At 35.8% G+C, this 20247-nt stretch overlaps 1 protein-coding gene across 1 annotated transcript in view; it reads right to left on the reverse strand.

Moving 5' to 3' along the window:
• Positions 1-20247, reverse strand: part of LOC134538404 (equilibrative nucleoside transporter 1) — a 58221-nt gene that overhangs the window by 15561 nt on the left and 22413 nt on the right. Inside the window, exons 4-11 of the mRNA XM_063379703.1 lie at positions 19959-20116; positions 16669-16763; positions 14055-14105; positions 10817-11049; positions 8593-8721; positions 6352-6466; positions 2432-2517; positions 1643-1842 (exon numbers count right to left, since the gene is read on the reverse strand). Of these exons, the coding sequence (XP_063235773.1) occupies positions 1643-1842; positions 2432-2517; positions 6352-6466; positions 8593-8721; positions 10817-11049; positions 14055-14105; positions 16669-16763; positions 19959-20116 (1067 nt within the window). The remainder of the gene's footprint in view (positions 1-1642; positions 1843-2431; positions 2518-6351; positions 6467-8592; positions 8722-10816; positions 11050-14054; positions 14106-16668; positions 16764-19958; positions 20117-20247) is intronic.

Consider the following 20247-nt stretch of genomic DNA (forward strand, 5'->3'; position numbering starts at 1 on the left):
TTGGAGGAGGAACGTGCCAAGAAAATTGCTGCCAGTGCACAGGAGAAGAGAAAGGAAATGTTTGATGAAATGGAAGTTTTGAAAAAGAGGAGGGTTCTTTTGGAGAAGGAAATTGACACATCTGAAACATCAGTTAATAATCTTTCACAAAAAGCAGAAACTTCCAGAAATATTGAACTGTTTATGAAGTGCAATACTGTTAGGAAATAAATCTCTGTAAAGAAGCAGGAGCTGAGTGATCTCAAAACTAAAATTAATGACTTGCAAAATCTGACTAAATAGACCTGGTTTCAAACTAATTTCATATAAAGTACTTGACTATTGATTCACACTAGTGCCGTCTTATCATGGAGCTACGAACACTTTGGTGAAAACTGTTAAATGTGTAAATGTTGTATTATAATTTTTTTACTATCAAGTCGATCAACATATAAGAAAGTTTGTGTTCGCAAAGTATTTTTAAATTGGTAAGTTCAAGGCGTTTGTTTAGGCCTATTTTAAACTGCATGACTATGTATAATTAGTACTTACACCACTTGATTTCTTTGTTATATTAATACATTTTTTGCCAACGTGCAGAATATTCTTGTTTTAAAACTTGTAGATCAATGCTAAAAGGTCCTTAAAAAAACTATAATCAAGTCCTTAGAAGTCCTTAAAAGTCCTTATTTTTTAATGACCTAAGAGAGTACGAACCATGTTTAAAGTTTTAAACTATATAAAATCCCTCTTTATTACAAAAATACAAACTGCAAACAACTTTAAATACTTGAGTATAAAAAATAGAAGTGAAATACAAACTATCTTCAAGAGAGTTAGCCCTTTATTTTCCAGTACACTTTTTTTTTACCGCGAACAAATGTAAATAAAAAGAAAATCAGAAATTTTTTCTTGTTTGTTTCATTTTACAAACAACTTAATGCAACAGAACAATTTTAAATAAAATTTTAACGTGAGAAACGTAAAATACAAAACAATCCGATCGTAAGAAAACAATAACAAACGGGTATATTCAGTTCAAAAAATAATGAATGCACAAAATATGAGTTCCGTGCCTCATTGCTAGTTTGCGCCACTAGTCTAGCTTGGTGCTGGCCATAGATGCTACTAGCGAAGTGCACAGTCTTCCTGATACTATCCATATCTATGGTGCGATAAAGTTATTTTTCTACGTTTGCAAAGGTAAACAATGAACTTTTTCAAAATAAAAGCATTAAAACGTAGTTTATCAGGAGGAATATAACAAAAAAATTTGTTAATTTTAGGACTTTTCCGCTTCGTAAAACCGTATGAAACGGGAAATTAATTATTTTATAAGTGTATGTTCCGGGAAAGTAAACCATTGTAAATATAGTACTTTCGGCGGGACCAAAATTAATCGGCGTATGACACGGGAAAATGTATGAAACGGGAACGTATCATCGAAGTACTACTGTAGTTGTATTTTGTACGATGGGATGGCGACTCAAAACTTAATTCAATACAAAAGAACAAGCATTCCGGTATCGAAAAAATGTATCGAACTTACAATTTCGATACTCGATACTTTGCGATACCGTCAAGTATCGAAGGTATCGAGGTATCGAAGTATCGAAAATCCCATCACTAAATCTAATTCAAGATTGAGATTTGAGAACGTTACCTCGGCACACAGATGAGAGTGATGTTGGCGAGGTAGCCGTTGGTGAGGCCGAACAGAACGATGATGAGGATGTAGAGCACGTCGGAATGTATGACCACCGGCAGGTGATGGCGCGGCTGGGCGTTGCACAGCAGTATCAGGGGGACAAACACCACGCGGAAAGCACTCAGCAGCAGCAACAACCAGCCGCGACCCCGAGGCTACGGAATAAACAACTTTTACCATAAGTAGAGCCAAGATTATGATTATATGGTTTTATATTTTTACCAATTTCAATGTTATCATTCTTATCTGTAGAGAAATGAATGTTGTATGTATCTGTCACTAAAATATTGAATGAATAAATCAACCTACTAAAATTGTGGCATCTATAAAAAACAGAAACAATGTTATTGAAACTACTTTCCTTATAAATGTACCTATAATAATTCTCAATAGGCCTTTAGCCAAGTCTGTATAGAAAAAATTTGTGACTGCTTCAATTTATTTACCTGTTCTTCAAATTTTTATTATTAAAACTTTTTTTTATTACTTATTTTAATTGTTCAGTATACTTAGAAAAAGAATAAGCTAGAAACCAAATTATTTTACTAAACTATATAGTATATACCATTCTTTCAATTTAATAAACAAAAGCTTAAATATTTTTTATTATTTAATTACACATTTTAATATATACAATAAGGTAACATGAGTGATTTTATTATTATTACTATTATTTATTTTTTTGCTATAAAATATTTTCCCTAACATTGAATTATCACAGCCACTAATCATTCAAACACTCACCCAATGCAGAAAACCTGCTAGCATTCGACCCACATAGTCGAAAGTGCTGAATATCAGGTAGCCGACAACTGGGACAAAGTACACATCTGTGGAATAAATGAAAAATTATTTCCATACTAAAATTTCTTGTCACTTATTTCAAACTTTGAGCATTCATTATTTCTTCTCAAAACCAAGACAAAGATTTTTAATTGTAACTCTGCCAATAACAATTCATGGCACAAAAAATAAAATTAAAGAAAATTCACAATAAGCAATACAGCAGCATATACTGCAAAGTTAACATTTAACTGTATTTACTCATATCTAAGACGCCACTGATTCTAACATCATCCCCCTTTTGATCCTTAGCTTCTCTGAAAAACAAAATTGACATAATATAGTGATTTGTGAAAGGTGAATGGTAATGCTGTTTTTTTCTTCTTCTTTCTTTTGTACATTTTACTAATTCCACACCACTGCCAAGTAGGTTTTGTGCAGTTGATCTTGCATTTATTTAGTAGTTTCAACCTTAAATAAAGAAGACGTTATTTGAAATTTTATTGCAATGTGTCTAGCTAACCCTGTTTCTGGTAAAACATCCCAAATTATTATCTTACTATAAAACCTACTTTTTTATACTACAAATTGTAAGTCACACTCAAACACTAAGTTAATAGGTCCATCTAAGAAACAAGTAAATTCTGTGAATGTAATAAGCCATCATTCAAATACAGAAGACATAAAAATAGAGCATCTTATGAGCAAATAAATTAGTAATAAAAAATTTTCCAACCAAATAGTTTCTATTCTGTACTACCATACCTGCCAACTTGGCAAGAACACCATCAGTAAGATTGAAAAAACATTAAATTTTTTGCATAAATAGTACACAATAATTCAATCAATGTTAGTGAAACATGCACCATAAGTAATGAAACATTAAGTAAAACCTTTTTGTTGCGACCCCATTTATTGCGACCACCTCTCTATTACAACCCAATTTCGAGGAACCGTGAAAAAATTGCCGAAAATCCGAAGAAAATCGGACAGAAAATAAGTTTCTTGTGGTGAGTAGCGTGTTACTGCGTTTCTCTTGTCGAGTGCTGTACTATTTTGACAGCTCAAGCAATTATCTTTTCCCGTGGGTCGATAGAAAAAGGTCGCTTCACCCAGCATAAAAAAAAAGGCTACGCCACTTATTCTCCACGCAGGAAACACGCTGGCTGCTGTCTGTCTCCCCCGCATTTATCTTTCTTCTAACATCCCACGTCTCACCTCTCGCGCATGCAATAACGAAGCGACCACGCATTGGGTCGTTTTATGCTTTGTTTGGTGACAGCAGCTTGATTTTATTCGGTATATTCCTTTTCATAGGACCCTTGCTATTAAAATACATTTATATTTAAGTTTGAAAGCTTGTAAATTCCTTGCCAGAGATGACTGAACTCGAACTTGGTGTGAAAAGTGACATATTTTCACCCCTTCCTCACCGCTTTAGTACACTATTCATAATAGCCCAATTTTACGTGAGAAGGGAGGGTGAAATGAGCATTTTCTCACTGAAGGTTTTTCAAAGGAAGCGAAGTTGGGGTGTTATAAGGGAGGACACTAGATGGTTTGTGTCTGGGAGGGATGAGCTAGCCTTGAAGAATGTGAAGAGGGGAGGGAGGGGAGAGCTTATGCGTCATAAAGCCGCTGCCGCCGCCAGCCAGCCAGGCGAGCTTCGTGTGCGCCCACTCGCGTTGCAGAACCTAGCGCTGCCATATTTTTAAAGGAAATGTCCCATTATTTTTTTGTTATTCTTACATGAACATTATTGGAAGTATTAAAGCAGACACAAAAATACGCTGTGTGTTAAAATTAACAGATTTTAATAATCTTTCATTTTTTTTTCTTTCTGATTTTCACATTTTGGTCAAAATGTACAATTTTTTGACGGTTCCCGAGAATGTATTCGTAAAATCACTGCTTCGTTAAATCCGGGGTTCGTGACAACGGGGTTCTAGTGTATTTAACTACGGCAAGCAGAGAATGTACATGTAAACTAACCAGTAAAAATAAACTGTCTTTTGACATATTTTCTTTAGAGGTGGCCTGTAGGGCGAGGGACTTGTCATGAAGGTTGAAGTGGGTTTAAAGCAAAGCCGTCTAGCATTGTGAGTGACAGCATCCTGCCATTGTACCGCTGGTTTCTTAGCGAGTAGCGGTTTGGGAAGGGGGGGGGGGGGGGGGGTTTAAATGAACTGAAAATTTCGGGAAACATCTATTACGACCCCCCCTCTATTATGACCCTATTCCTGGGAACCGTGAGGGGTTGTTTCAGAGAGGTTTGACTGTACTAAACACATCAATAGTTTAATAGATGCATACCTATAATAAATCTACTTAATACTTATAAAATAAAATAATAATAAAAGCCTAATTGTGTAATTGATTCAAATATAGGTGAAATTACCAAGAGATATGATCCATTGCTTTAGATTACAGTTGATATAGTTTATTAACACATCACATGCATGTACACAAGTACAACAAAAAAGTGGAGTCTATGTATATTGTTCAAATATATGATAATATTCTTACGTTGCGGCTTTTCCGAAAATAAAATAATAAAATTCAGAAAATATTTTTTTGAACACTAAAGACCTTGAAAACAGCTTTTCTAGATTCCTACGAAATTCTGAGAAATTGCTGTATGTAGGTTACTAATGCCATGCATTTTTTTAATATACTTTTTTGCACTGTCTTCAAGTCAGGAATATTTTTTGGAGCAAATTTTCAGTGAATCTAATACACTAAATGTACTATGAATACTATGATCTATTAAAAAAAACTGGTGAAATAGCATTCCGCTTGAATAACATCCATGGTACTGGAATTGCTCATCAAAAGAAACTGTTGATTCTTTTTTCCCTTGGCAGATTTTACTTTACTAACGTGTTTAAAAAAACTTCACGTAATTAGAAACATAGTTCTTCTCATCATGAGAAACATTTAAATCACAACAGCACATGCTGCAAAACGCATAGTTCGGGCCTTTTTTCAATCTGATACACAGAAATAGTTTCAAATACACAGACCTAAACATATGTCCATACTGCTTTTTAGTGTTCGTTAAACGTTATGATGGCACAAACACACTCAGTGAATACCAAATATCTTCATACACAAGCATTAAACTTCTGAAGACGAAATACAACTTAACAAAACACGCCACCACTTCTGCCACGGAGCTAGATGTCATATAAATAAGTTTCCCTTTAGGTTATTTAATGGAGAGAAAAGGGGAGGGAATCATACAGTTGGTTAGCTCAATTTAGTTCTGTTCAATATTTTTCACCTTTTCTTGTTTACGTGACAAAATATGTCTAGATGAACTGCCATATTGTAACAGAAATGAAACGCAAACAATAAAAACATTTCCACTACCGGTATAAAAAAGGGGCTGAAATAAATCGTAAGCCTGAAAAACGTAAGATATTCAGAACTTTCGTACAACCATACTATAGATTATTTTCCGTATAAATTACAGGAAAACTGTAAAAGTTGGAAGGTACGTACTACCATATACTCTTATTAGAAATGATACTCCTTAGTATTTTAAGAACAATTAATCTACAGATTTTTATTTTAAAGAAGCTGATGAAATTTGTCCCTCCAGAATAGTATTAAAATTTGGCAAAACTGTTTAAAATAAGTTTGTTTATGAGATTTTGTTATGTAATATCGCAGTTCATCACTGAAAGTTACTTTAGTGTTGACTGGCAAATGCATTACTGATTAGAGACAGTAAAACCATACATATAACAACTACACAGAGCTTCCAGCCATTCTATGATGTACTGTCATGGTGCCATGTAATAAACTGATAAGAAAGTAAATATGTAGCTGCTTTTTGAGTAAGACATGCAGAGCAGTTTAGGTAGATGATTACTTACCATTCCATGCAACTTTATTTCCTTTATAAGTCGAACACACGAGAACAGTGATAGATGGATACATAGCAAGCGTAATAAAGAATGTCAGCCACTCAGAAAATCCATAGGTCCATATCTGCAATCATTAACATCACAGATGTGTCTTAAAAGTTTAGGAAAGAAAAAAAAAAAACAATGGCAATTTGAATACTGTGTTTTATCGCATAATCGTTGCACATTTTATACTAAAATCAAGTTTGAAAAGTAGGGGTGCAACTTTATGCAAAAAAAGCATTTTTTATTAGGTAAAGTTATTCATTAACACAAAACATATTCATGGAAAGTAAGTATATTTAAAAAGTTGAGTATACAAAAGCACGCCATGCAACAAAAACATTCTGTTCAACTTTAAATAGAAAAAGTTGTAGTACACACTCCCCGGGCTATCAAATGTTGTTAAATCGTCATCAGACAGAGTGCGCGCATTGCAAGCAATTGGCGAGCTATTGATATCGATATTTGACTAGGTGCGTGCGCTCTAACCATCAATCAACATTACCAAACATGAATGATGCCAAATGGTGCTGGGCTGGCTGCATTTTTATAAGCATTATACAGCAGCAACAAAGACGAACAGATAAAGTTTATAACATTTGAAAACATCTTTAAGAGAAAATTTACACATCAGACAACTTCACATTTCTGTTAATTAAATAAATAAATGGTAATATCCGAATGAATATTAGATTCAAACTTTAAAATACATTGTTTTATATGGAAAAATTTCCTAAACAAAGTGCTCGGAATCTAACAGCGGGACCAAAAACATCATGCAATGTTTATGCTAGAATTTATTTCTCCAATCTTTGATGCCCTAAAATAGTGGTGCGACGATTATGCGATAAAACACCATACATAACTGGAGATGAACGTTAAATAATTATCAAAAGCAAATCTAATATGCAACTTTAAGAGGTTTCCACACCACATTAACTGCACAAGACCAATTCAAGTAAAAACGAAAAAAAAAAAAAAAAAAATTAAAGAAGCTATATTTACTTAATTAAATTATAATTAAGTTCTAATTGCTCAATTAAAATTTATATATTAGTTTTTTATTTGAATCAAATACAAATATAAACAGCAAATTATTCACGAATAAGAACTTTGAATTTGAATCGTAAGAATAAAAATTGGAATCCGAATATTTTTTTTGTATCATGTAACAAATACGTAGAGAAGTACAAAGGTACATATAGTTGCTTCTGGATAACAGAAAAAAATAACCACTGGTAAAAAATAATTACTTTTTACGCAGGTAACATAAACTAAACAACGTTTTACTTAAGTTACTATTCGCATCCTGAACGATGGAGCTACCGTCATGGATGTACAGATCACGGATTGCAACACTGGATTCCAGGATCGCGCAATTTTTACGTGAGGGAGTTTGTCAAAAAACTGTGTACGTTCCTCCCCTTCCAACAACTCTGTGTGAACTGTGATGCCTGACTGCAACAGCAGCAGCTACAATGACACGTGAAATGAAATTATTACAATTTCAAAGTACGCCATGTGTCCAATGGAGGGTACATTTAACATGAGTGAAATGTAAATAAGAACTAAATATTTTTATACATTTATTAAAATCCACCTTAAGATTATTTTGAAAAGCATATCTAAATACTGCACAACGCAGAACTTCCAGTTAATACGTGTTAGAATTATGTAGCATTTAACAAAACTTAATTCAAATCATAAAAAAAAGGAATCTTTTAATGTTTGGAATTCAAGGAATGTAGTTATTTCCAGATAATAAATTATACCAATGTGCATGGATCATAAAATTAATATATGTCTAATTATGCACCTCTTATTGAGTCAATTTTAAACCATAAATGCTTGCTATTTATTTTTATTCTGAATGTATGTTTTAGACCAATTTATTAAAAAAATTATTTTACCATAAAAATGCAACATATGAACATTATCCCTATTTTTATGGATTAAATATTACAAAACAGCTTTTTATAGAAACATAAATAATAATTCCAAAGTTCTCTGTTTTAAAAACTAAATCAGACTAAAAATAAAACCATAAAATCTTGTCTATATGAACTGGGGTTGTGTAATTGGATGAATCATTTAGAAATACAGAGTATTTTGGTACGTTACAATGTATACCTTAAAAAGTGTATATCATGCTCATTATAAAACTATAAATTTGTCTAACTAGAAAAATATTGATAGGGCTAGTTTTACCTTACTAAGAATACCCATGTAAGAAATGTTTCTCACAGATGGGCCGTAACTACTGCTTTGAATGCTGCCTGGTTCATAGTGTAGAGTATTTCCTTCACTCTTGTCCAGAAGATGGTACTGGAAAAACATCTGCACAAGAAAACAATATTTCTGCAATTAGCACTAACAAATATAGGTACTGTAACACAACACATCCACTGACATAAAAAAACTACATTTTCCAGCCTAATTAGATTTTTGAAGTGAAACTTCTTTGGGCCTGATGAGAGTAAAATTAAGGCCAAATTTCAAAGAAAAGTTTTCATTACACATTGCTGTCAAACGTTTGTGATGCGAAAAAGTCAAGAGGAATGGTACTTGGTCAAAGCGATATAGAGAGAGCACTAAGCCATATATGTTTTTGAGCTTGTTTTCTTTCTCTTTGTGTGATGATTCATCCCATAAAAGAAAGAATAAGACAGAGAGTATGCACATGCGCTTGTTTCAGAAAATATATTTAGGTATCCTATACAGTCAACTGTGAGTGCCTTGAATTTTATATTTGCTACCAGTTCGGCTCGCGTTCCTTCTTGTTCAACCAGCAGCGTAGATAGCGCTGTTGAGACACTCCTTGCATTTCCCGCATAGATAGCGCTACCTTTTGAATTTCAGAAATTTGGAGTGTTCCAAATAACAGAATTGTTTGGAGAAACAGTAAACGCACAGTTTTTCTTTATGGTGTGAGTACTTCAACATAAATTTGTTAATTAATCATTATTCATTAGTCCATAATTATTGATATCCTGAGCAGTTATTTTAAAGTGAGTAATAATTTTTATTTTAATAAAATTTCCAATAAATACAAAAATGGTTAGGATTCTTAAAATACTTGAAAAAGAAATTAAAGCCTAAAAAACCTGTTTTGAGTTATTTTTAGAAATTTGTCTTTCTTTCTTTCTTTCTTTCTCTCTCTCTCTGCCATTTTACCCCTTATGATATACTTACAAGTCTAGGTTTTAACTGCCAAAGAAGTATCACTTCTATCACGTGTATTGTGTTACATGCATACTTTTTTACTTTTACTTGCGTAAAATACTGCAACTAGAAATTATTTACACCCAAGACTCTTGCAGTAAATATAATGAATGACATATAAGCAAACTTTACTGAAATGTGACGTAAAGTTTTTGATAGTTTTTTTTCTTTTTTTTTCCCCTTTTTGAATTTGGCTATTTTTCAAAATAAACTGTGCAATTTTCTGTTTGAGTTTCACAGTTGTGAAGAAAATTATTAAATATTTTTACTTATTGCTAAAGCATGTAAGGAAATAACACAAAACTGAAGGGACTGAAATTTAATGTTTTTGTAAAAAAGGAGTTGTTTATAAAAAAACCTGGAATGAAACACAGGCATTTAGTCTTAATATATATGATTTCCCACTATTTGTGGACACAAAGCACAGAATTTTGAGAGGAGTTTTCATCCAAAAGAGAAGGAAAATATTTACTGTTCAGAGGTGGTATAAGAAGGTTTTTGTTATACGGTATATCCATAAAAGAATGTCCCAGTTATATTTTTTAATAGCAAAAGTGTTGTAGTGTGTTGGTTCAGAGTCACAATTCAAGAGTAACTCAAAAGTTTTAGATAAGCGCATATGCGAGTACTGCTTTGTTTTTTTCTCGCTTGCAGCGCCACCTACACAAAATGGTGAGCGTAATTAGTAGAGGGTGAACCCATAAACTTTATTTGGCAACAGGATGGAGCCCCTCCCCATTGGAATCTCTTTGTACGAGAGTGGTTGTACGTTGGAAGTCTCAGACTGTTGGATTGGTCGTAATGGTCGAGACGACAGAGCTCGCTGGCCTCCACGTTCACGCGACATAACGCCATGAGATTTTTTTCCATTTGGGGCTTTATAAGAGATCGTGTCTACATAACCTCAGCTAACTTATGATTTACCAAAGTTTAGACACGGAATTGGAGAGGCTATTGCGTCCATTACTCCGGACGTGCTAACCAAAGCGTGAGATGAATTGGACTTTAGGTTGGATGTGTGCCGTATACTAAAGGTGCAGATAATGAACATTTGGAAGAAAAAAAAAACTAGGTTATTTTACCTTCAATTTGATGTATGATTTGTTTTAAATAGTCTAAACTAAACTGTTATAATACTGGAACATTGTGTTATGGACATCCTACATACAGAGATTCACCACGTGGAGGCAGCAGGACAGCCGCTACTCACCGCCCGAGTCAAGATGAGGTACGCGGTGAGCGCGAGAAGCAGCATCGCGTTGGCCACCATGAAGTAGACGAAGGCGGACGTGGTCGCCGAGGCGCCCAGACACAGAGACAAGATGGACGCTAGGGCTGCGAAGATGCCTCCCAGGGCCTGGCCCGACACCACGGCCGTGATGTAGCGGGCCGAGAACTTGCCCACCAGCCCGAACAGCCCGCCTTGCAGGATGGCGCTCGCAACTGGGGGGAACAAACATGCTTCGAGGTGCCGTGCCGGTCATTACTGTTCTTTGAGGAGTTTTCCTGGAAGTTCATCCAGATAGCGCTCTTGCATTTTTTTTTGTCTTACATTTTCTCAAAACTTATTTACTCAATTTTTTCTAATAGCTGTAAAAAGCATGCAAATATTCTTAAGTACTAGACAAGATTTTACAGTTTTAAATTTAGTCTAATTTCAAAGGATTTTGGCGTTATTGTTTTTATTTGTACAAAAGCTTGACAACATCTGAGGTGTCCCTCCTGGTCCCTAGGCCCGTGGTTGCCCCTGGTGAGAGTGCTGGTGCAGCGGTGGCTGATGCGGCGAACGAAAGTGTCATTCTGTTCCTTGGTGTTCATATAATTGTTTTTATTGCTGTATGCTTTTAGATATACAGTAGAACCTCGTTAATTCGTGATGGTCGGGACCGAGATAATCACGGATTACTGAATTTCACGGACTAGCGATTAAAAGCCCGGAAGGTCTTGTCAAGCTTCTCAGACACCGGCGTGCAGCTGGGTTAAGGCCAAAGTCATGTGATGTAACATCTCCCGAGGCTTACTGCGCCTTGGAAGCAGATGGATAAAAAATAGTAAACTCCCCATTATTCGTGTTAATTGGGACCCGCCAATGCCCCGATAATTGAAATCCTGTAAAAAAAAATAATAAACCAGGATAATCCGTTCACGGTAAGGGCCGTCTTCGAATTAGTGTCTCGGCTTAAAAAAATACGGCACTGCCTAGCCATTAGGTCATTTACAACAGCCGAAGAGAGAAAGGTAAGATCGTGCTGACCTTGCACACATAAATTTTGGGTAGGCACCCCTCCCCCCCCCCCCCTTCCCTTCGACCAGCCGAATGCCAGCCAGACACATAACTCGCCAGGCGCCTGCCATGCGTTGGCGGGCGGAAAGAAACTAGCAGCACGTGAAACAACATTCAAACAAATGGGAAACGGGAAGCAGAAGTCAGGACATCCCCCTCAAGTTTAAAGAGTGACAAATGTGACAGCTGAAAGGGGGGCGACACAAAGGGTCGGTAAAAACAGCGTTGCAGAGTTTGGCGGCCCACGCGATGGCTTGTAGTGTTTGCCGGCCGCCGGCCCGCGTGACGTTAATTTTAAGCGCTGACAATTTTTACTTCACTTTTTTTCCTGCACTTTTAAATTGTTCCCGATTATCCGATTCCCGAATTAGCGCGCCACGGATTAACGAGGTTCTACTGTATATCATTTTCTGACTGGTTGGAAGAGTATTTGTATATTCTCTTTCTTCTGTGTGCGATTACATCAGCGAGTTGACCCGGACCACGTACTGTTTCCCACGCATCTCATGCTCTCCCCGGTGTCTGGAGGCAGTTTTGGCTCATCTCTCCTCCGCGACGGACACCTCGGAGCGTTGTTCCCCGCTTTGCCACTACAGAGTTGTAAGTGGTTCATCGTTTAGCACAGTTGCGCTCAGCCAGTGCCTTAACGACGTTGAATGTGCATACAAAACACCCAGTGAACTTAGGGTTCTTCCGATGTTACGCAGTCTCTTCGGCACAAACTGAGAGACCACGCATTTGCGGAGGTATGATAGGAAGCCGCGCCATAGTCCCTTGCATTCCAAGCTAGTCTGACAGTTATAGCATCGGGACTAATGTATATAGTTTCGTGGTTATCCACCTCTAAGACCAGCCCCAAGTAATCGATCAGGACTCCCACCAAACGGTACGAGCAGAGACTCGAACCTGGAAGTTTCGCTACGCCGTGTGTACTATACACATTTCCGTTAGTTAGAGGTGCGCTGGGATGCGGTGGCGGCACCCGGTTTGGGTCAGCTCACTGATAGCACCATTTATTGTGCTTTGCGGTCTATTAAACCGAACAACAAACAATTCATATGCCTTCCCTTCCAAATGGCGTCTTGAGCGGCCAAATCGAGGGGTCGCTGTTGTCCTGGGCCCCTGTAGTAAGCCACATGGTGGGGAACCTTTCAATCCTTGAGTTTTCATGCTAGCTGGCGCCCGCATCTCAATAGAGAACCATTCAGTACACGGATCAGAGATCCAGGTGTCGTGAAGCTGTTTTATAATACCTAGTCCACCAATTTAGGGGTAAAATTTATATGCTACACATTTTTACTAACTGACTCAATGAGAGATGCACAATAAAAGAAATTAAATTAATTTTTCTGATATGTGCACTCTGGTACTTTTTTTTGTCCAAAAATAACAACATTCCTGGAATATCAAACATTAAAAGATTCCCTTTTTTTATTTTTTTAAACTAATTTTTGGTTCAATGCTAATTAATTCCATGATATAACTTGTATTTCTGTGCTTTATGGTATATTATTTGCATTTCAGTGTTATGTCGTGTTTTGGCATGCTTTTCAGTGTTATTTTGGTTCTATTGCAATTCACCATATAATCTTGTCTCTAATAATTACAATAATTTTATTGGCCTAAAATATATCAAAAATAATGTTTAGTAAATAGCCTAGTAAGATAATTTGTGACCCAACAATAAATGGATGATAGCTATCAGAACAAATTTAAAGGAAATTTCCATAACTAACAGTAATGATGGTTCGGGCATATTCAGAATGGGAAAAGAGAGGCTGCCTAGAAAAATGATGGAGTTGAAGTGCAAAGGAAGAAGACTTCAAGGAAGACAACAGAGTAAGTGGGAAGAGCAGATAGTTAAGAAGAATGGAACAGAGGAGAAGATATAGTGGAAAATGGAATCATTTTATTTTGCTGACATGGCTGTAGGCTGGAAGAAGTTGATGATGATGATGATGATGGATGATGATAAGAAATGAAAATGAAAAACTTGGTGTAAGAAACCTTTGCAAGGAGTAAATAGTATGTTTTCATTTAATGGTTTACCAAGTTTTAAACTACTCACAGGAGAGTAATTTTGTGTTCTAAATTCATTGAAGTGTTTTTAATGGTTTTGTGAGTGTTTGTAGCTACTTTTAAGTAGACACTAGTTTTAACTTACTGTTCAGCAACACGACGATCACTAGGGTCACGATGAAGAAAATCTGCTGCCCTGCAAGAAAAATATTTAAGGTTTACAAAGATGTTCCTTCAGCATGGCATTAGTGAAAACAATCATTTGTGAAAAATAATAATAACATTATGTTTTATGTTTATGAGATCTTACATATGTACATGCGCAAAACTGTTTAAATGCAAATAATAAAATAATTGTAGATGTTCCAGTAAACCCCAAAATCACACCAATCCATGCCCATGCAAGTACGGGTTCTAAAACACATGCCTGCTACGTTACGGTTAAATTATAAAGAAAGTAGAAGCTCCTCTATGAAGTTTCAAAAAAAAAAAATTACTAGACGTAAATAGTAACCTGTATCAACAAAATAGTAAAAAAACTTTTAAAAAAAATCCTAAAGTGTGTACCTATGTACATGTAGAATAAATAAAATGAACTATGTTTAAATTTTAATAACCGTCTCAATTTTGACAAATTATAATGTAAATTATTTGCATTAAGAATGTTAAATTTCCTTAACATGCAAGTAACACCAATCAAATGTCCAATCTGCCTGAAAAATATACTTCTGTTCCAATAAAAGTAAAATGCATTGGTAAGTCATAAAGACAAGTTTTTCATGCACGCTGTAAGCCAATAACCAACAAGCTAGTGTGCAAAGGGAAACAGGAGATATAGGATTTTTGTCAGTGGACGACTTTTGGAAGTGCTGAAGCAAGACGTATACAAATCCCTTGAAAGGTTCTCACTAACTACTGCACTCCTCAAAACCTATGATCTAACAATAGTAGAAACGGCTTAAGGCACGAGTTAATGAAAGAGACAATAAGTATGAATTTGAACTCAGCAATTCAACTGTCACATTCAATTAAAACTAAATTTAATTCTTTAATAAATACCTAATAGTATAAAGAGGATGAACCGGGAGGTAAGGCCCCTTCAGGCTTTGTGGTAACTGAAACAATCTTTTAAAGATACCTAAGCAGCCCTCATGCTGCATTTAAGAAAATGTCTACAAGCATGGCAAACAAATGTTTCCTGTTGTAGCAAAATAAAAAGTTCAAAGGGAACTTTGTTTTGGCCCAAGGAAACGAGAAAAGTACAGAAAATTATGATCAGTGAAGATTAACAGACAGGATTGACGTTTATAGTTCTGTAGTTCTGTGCATTATTAAAAGCCGTTTTAAACATAGGTTTTGCTAGCAGTGACGGATAAAAGAATCTTTTTCAAGAAAGAGGTGGTAAATTTAAAAAAAAAAAAAATTGAAAATTATTTTTATTTGAACATGTGTATTCAAAAAAAACTTACATCACTAATGGCACTAACACAGGGGCCTACAGAAGTAACTGTAGGTGACGTAACTTTTCGTACAGTTTAAATTGTGCAGGTGTTGTAACAGCTTACCTTGCATCAACCAAAATACATTTTGCCTTCTCTGATATTTTGCAAAAATTTTTCCAAACTCCGAGGAGGATATTTCTTCCTTAAATGCCCCCCCCCCCCCCCCCCCAAACACAAATCCCGTTACAATAACCACTGTTTGCTACAGTAGTCAAGCCACTGAATGAGCTGAAAGCCACTCTTATAGAGGTGTAGCAGCTATAAAACAGGGCTCAAAAATTATCCCAACCATGTAAACTTAACACTTTAAAGGCTCCGCTTCTATAGCAACCTTTGAATTATCAGAATTTTTGTTAGTTTCTGATTTTTATGAACAAATAAATGAAAAATGGGACTGTAGGAACACAGAAAAATAAATAGCAGTGATTGACAGTGACATAATTGGTCAAGCAATATTTTTCAATTATGTATGAATATGACCTTTTACAAATATAGTAGATGACATGTGGCATACATTTTGGCAACAAAATTGTTCACAAAACACAAACTTCAATGCTCATATAGTGGAACATACACAGAAATAGTCCTTGTTAAAAAATAATGGCATGAGCCAATGTTAAAAAAAAAAGCAGTAGTTCAGAATATATAAAGCCAACATCCAATTCTCAGTTTGTTCACAATCGTAAACACAAACTTCTTCAACGGTTTTTGCTGCACCTGATGACTGCGTTGCCCGCCCTGACTCTCCAGACGAACATCATATCATGAGACCTTCGTAACTGTTCAAAACTCTGGAGGCAGACCAGAAAAATGAGAAAATGGGGTGTCTTTCTTTTGACATTAAACAACGAACATCTTTGACATTTCCATGGATCAGGATGACAAGTGAAACAGCTTCCTTGAAATGTTCTTTAAAATAAAAAAAAATAAAACAATATTTGTAAGACATGCACTAAAAGTTGTTTACTTTGATACAAGAGGACTCGCTAATATCATTTCAATAGAACAACCAAATTCCAGTTTGCGTTCTTATCACCACTGTGCACTTTGGAGGTACGAACACTGACATAGAGAGCCCATTATAGTGGATGTGTTAACTACAAGAAAAACCTCTTGTAAACATAGAACAAAAAGTTGAAATTTAAGTGCGAGAGGATAAATAAAAAAAAAGCAGAGCACATGCTAAGCAAGCAGAAACAAACCAGACAGCTGCTGTTAAATCATTTGGACATTCCGACGAGGAACTATCGCACTTACATGAGTCGGTGTCAATCTTGACCAGGGCTGTCGTCACAACAAATAAAATGATGATAGTGCTAAGTGATCCAACCATACGAATACGCAATGATATCCTATAAGAAAAATATGTTTCTAAGCTTACATCCATGTCCACTAACAATAACAGAAGTTTTATCTTATTTTAGATAAACCAATACAAGATTACATTCTTTGCAGAGAAAGAAATCATTATTGAATTAACACTTATATACTCACTGAACACAAGCATTATTTTGGTAACATTAAATTTTCACTTGGTGCAGTATTACACAACCTTATAAAAGAATTTACCTAAAACTATTTTGGTGCTAAACTATTGTTTCATCAACATTCCAAACCACGTTTTTTAAATTATTTTTTTTATATGTCTTCAAAGAAGCTCTGTCTAATTTGTTTGGTATCACTACTAGTGCCATTATAGTGTGAACTGAGCTTAGTAGTACAAAGGAGTTGAGGAGAAAAACTATTTCTAAAATAAATTTACCAGCTTTAGCCTACTTTCTACACTTATATCCGCAATTAAAAACTTCTGTGCGAGTCATGCTTTACTTCATGATGACGTCTCTTTTTTTTTCAATTTTGCAGGATTTAAAAGCAAGGCAGTTAAAAACTGAACTCCCCCATTCTTTTGTTTGCAAGACTGCCAGCCGAAAACCAGCAGGCACTGACCCTCCTCTACATCTTCCTGCTAGGTGGCATTCATCGCAGCTGTCAAGACAGCTGTCACAGATTATTACATCAGAGTAAGCACAATGAGACTGGTCCTTTTCTTTGTGGCTTCCGTACACTCGCACAATTTCCTCACTACAGCCCCGCCTGCCCGGGTAGACATACGGTGTGCAGTGCATCAGTAGAAACCAGATGATTTGAAAAGAAAAAAAAACAAAAATATTGGAGTGGTGTCAGTTTACTTAAGCATCTGAGAATATGCTGAGACAGATGGATAGTTCTGAAGGACTGCTCACCAGTTGAGAGGTGAAAACCATGCTAGAAGCACCAGCGAGCATCTCACTGACACAGATACATTCCTGACCAGGCGGGCTCCTTAAGTCCATTAATGCCACCCAAAAACTATTGCATTGCATGTGGACAAGTAAGATTTTGCTACTTCCACCTTTGAATATATATACTGTATAGAAGTCGCCAGCCCAGGTTAAAAATTCTAATACAGTTTTGAGGTAGTTGGTTAATTCACCGCCGCAATCGCCACCATCTCCAGGGCATCGACTTGTGGTGGTCCCTAGCGGACAAGTGTCGTACTCTTCAAACACCCCTTCCCCCTCCTGTTGAACGACGTTGAGCTGCAGTGAATGATGGATGAGGGGTGCGGGGAATGACAGCGGGCGACAGTGCTGCGCCCTAACGGGTAAATAACAACTAAGACGATACAGGGCGCTACGGCAACGCACTGCAGCGGTGAAGTTCCCAAGCTGCTCATTATACGCTTATGAAAAACGTAGAGTAAATCCTATCCACTCGCGACTTCTATACAGTATATATATTCAAAGCTTCCACTCTCATTATCAAGTCTTCTCACATCATAAAGATCTATTTTTACGGTAAATACAATTAGCTGTTTTTTACCATTACAATTTCAAGAAACATATCATAAAAAAATTTTTTACACTAATACAAGACACGTATGATGACTTATGTTTTTGAGTTAATAGGTAAAATAATTAAGGCTTAGTCGCACAAAATTTTAATTATAAGCATAACTTGCTATTTATCACAAAAACACATCTTATTGGGTCAGTTTTTTAAATTAAATTTCTTTAGGCCTATACTATATGAATCAATGAATTTATTGCTGGTTACAGATGTGTATGTAAGAAAAAAACACACAAACAAAACAGGATCACTGATTTTTACAACAAAAAAAATGCTACTTAATTTATGCACTAAACTTTTAATTTCACTGGCTAATGCAGTCAAACATTAATCATAAAAAATTTTCGCATACATATTTTGTCACATTTGTCAAAAATAAGACGTAGATATAAAAATAGTACATAATAGGAAAGGTTTGTCTTATAAGTTTATTCTTGTACCACACAATTGGATACTGTGCCCATTATTTGTTAATTTTTTTAACACTTCACAAGTTGGTTGAAAATATCAATGTTAAAAAAATATTCAAAAAAATTAGATTATGATGTTGGATTAAGTTTTTTTTTCTATTTGATTCAAAGAGGACTCACCTTATGTTGTTATATTTGAACAACTTTATGAATACTTCTATTATTCCAGATTGTTTTCCTAAACATTCAGCAATTTTGAAATAAAAACAAAAGAATTTATTAATTTTCTTATTGTCATTAAAAACACTTAAGAGTGATACGACTGTAGCATAGATGGAATGGATGGATAGAGAAAACGGGAGTATCTCAAGAAAACCCAATGGCTCATGGCAACATTCACATTTCCTTTTAAGCAATATTCTGGTTTCACCTCGCCAGGAATTTAACCCAGTTCGCCTTGGGGGAAGGCGACTGAACTGACCACTGACCCCTGACGTTAGAAAAGCAGTGAAACTAACGCAAAGGGATAAAATGAAGTTTCCCTAAGCCTACTAAGGATCCAACTGATTGATCATCTATATTACTGAACTAAAAAAATATACAAAAATTATTTCAAAAAGGAACTCACCTACCCGGGCACACACACACGTTGCGCAGAACTTCAGAAGATACTACGAAATATAAGAAAGATATACGAGTGATTTTCGTTTCTGAAAAGCATTTAAGAATACGCGTAAGGCGGATGAGTAGTTTTGTTTCCCTAAATTTTTATTAATATTTTTAGGGAGATATAAATGCCTAAAAAGCTTGTTTTCAGAATAATTTTGAAACATGAAATGCCAAGAACATATTTTTGTAACTAGTCAATCAACTTGCATTACACCTTCTACCTTCAATTCTTCGCTATCAATGTTATAGTCAACACTCAAATTTCATAGTTGTCCTATGCACGAGAAGAAGACTGCACACCAGTTGAAAGCCTTGTGCTTAAAGGTAATACCACACTGGAAGAACCAGCGAACGCCACACTTATCAGCCCGCCTCACTAACACAAGTGCATCCTTGACTAAGTGGTCCCTTTAAAATGTGGTTGACACTGGTAGACAACAAACTGTTATCCCATGAGAAATACTGTATCTATCAGGCATTATGAAATTTCGCTGTTGGACGAAAGGTACCAATGTAATTTAAAGAGTACAAAAAATGCACAGACCACCGCAAACGAGCGCAGTGCGACAGGACACTTACTTGTGGCTCAACAGTGAGTTGAGTATGAGGAACAACGTGTTGGGGATGGTCGATGCAACACTCAAGTACGCCGTGAAACTGGCCTGCAGTTCACTGCGACCTCCGTCGCCGACAACAGTGTAGTTCCCAGAGAGATTTCGCAGCTTGTACATCCAGTACTACGAAACAATACACCACACCATTACAATACGATACAATACCATAATGTTGAAATAAAATTTATTTTTCTGCAGGTTAGGTAAGTTGGAGCAATGACTCATCAGAGCGTAACTAAAACAAAAATTACAAC

This window comes from Bacillus rossius, chromosome 13, assembly GCF_032445375.1.
Source record: "Bacillus rossius redtenbacheri isolate Brsri chromosome 13, Brsri_v3, whole genome shotgun sequence".
NCBI classification, from domain to species: Eukaryota; Metazoa; Arthropoda; class Insecta; order Phasmatodea; family Bacillidae; genus Bacillus; species Bacillus rossius.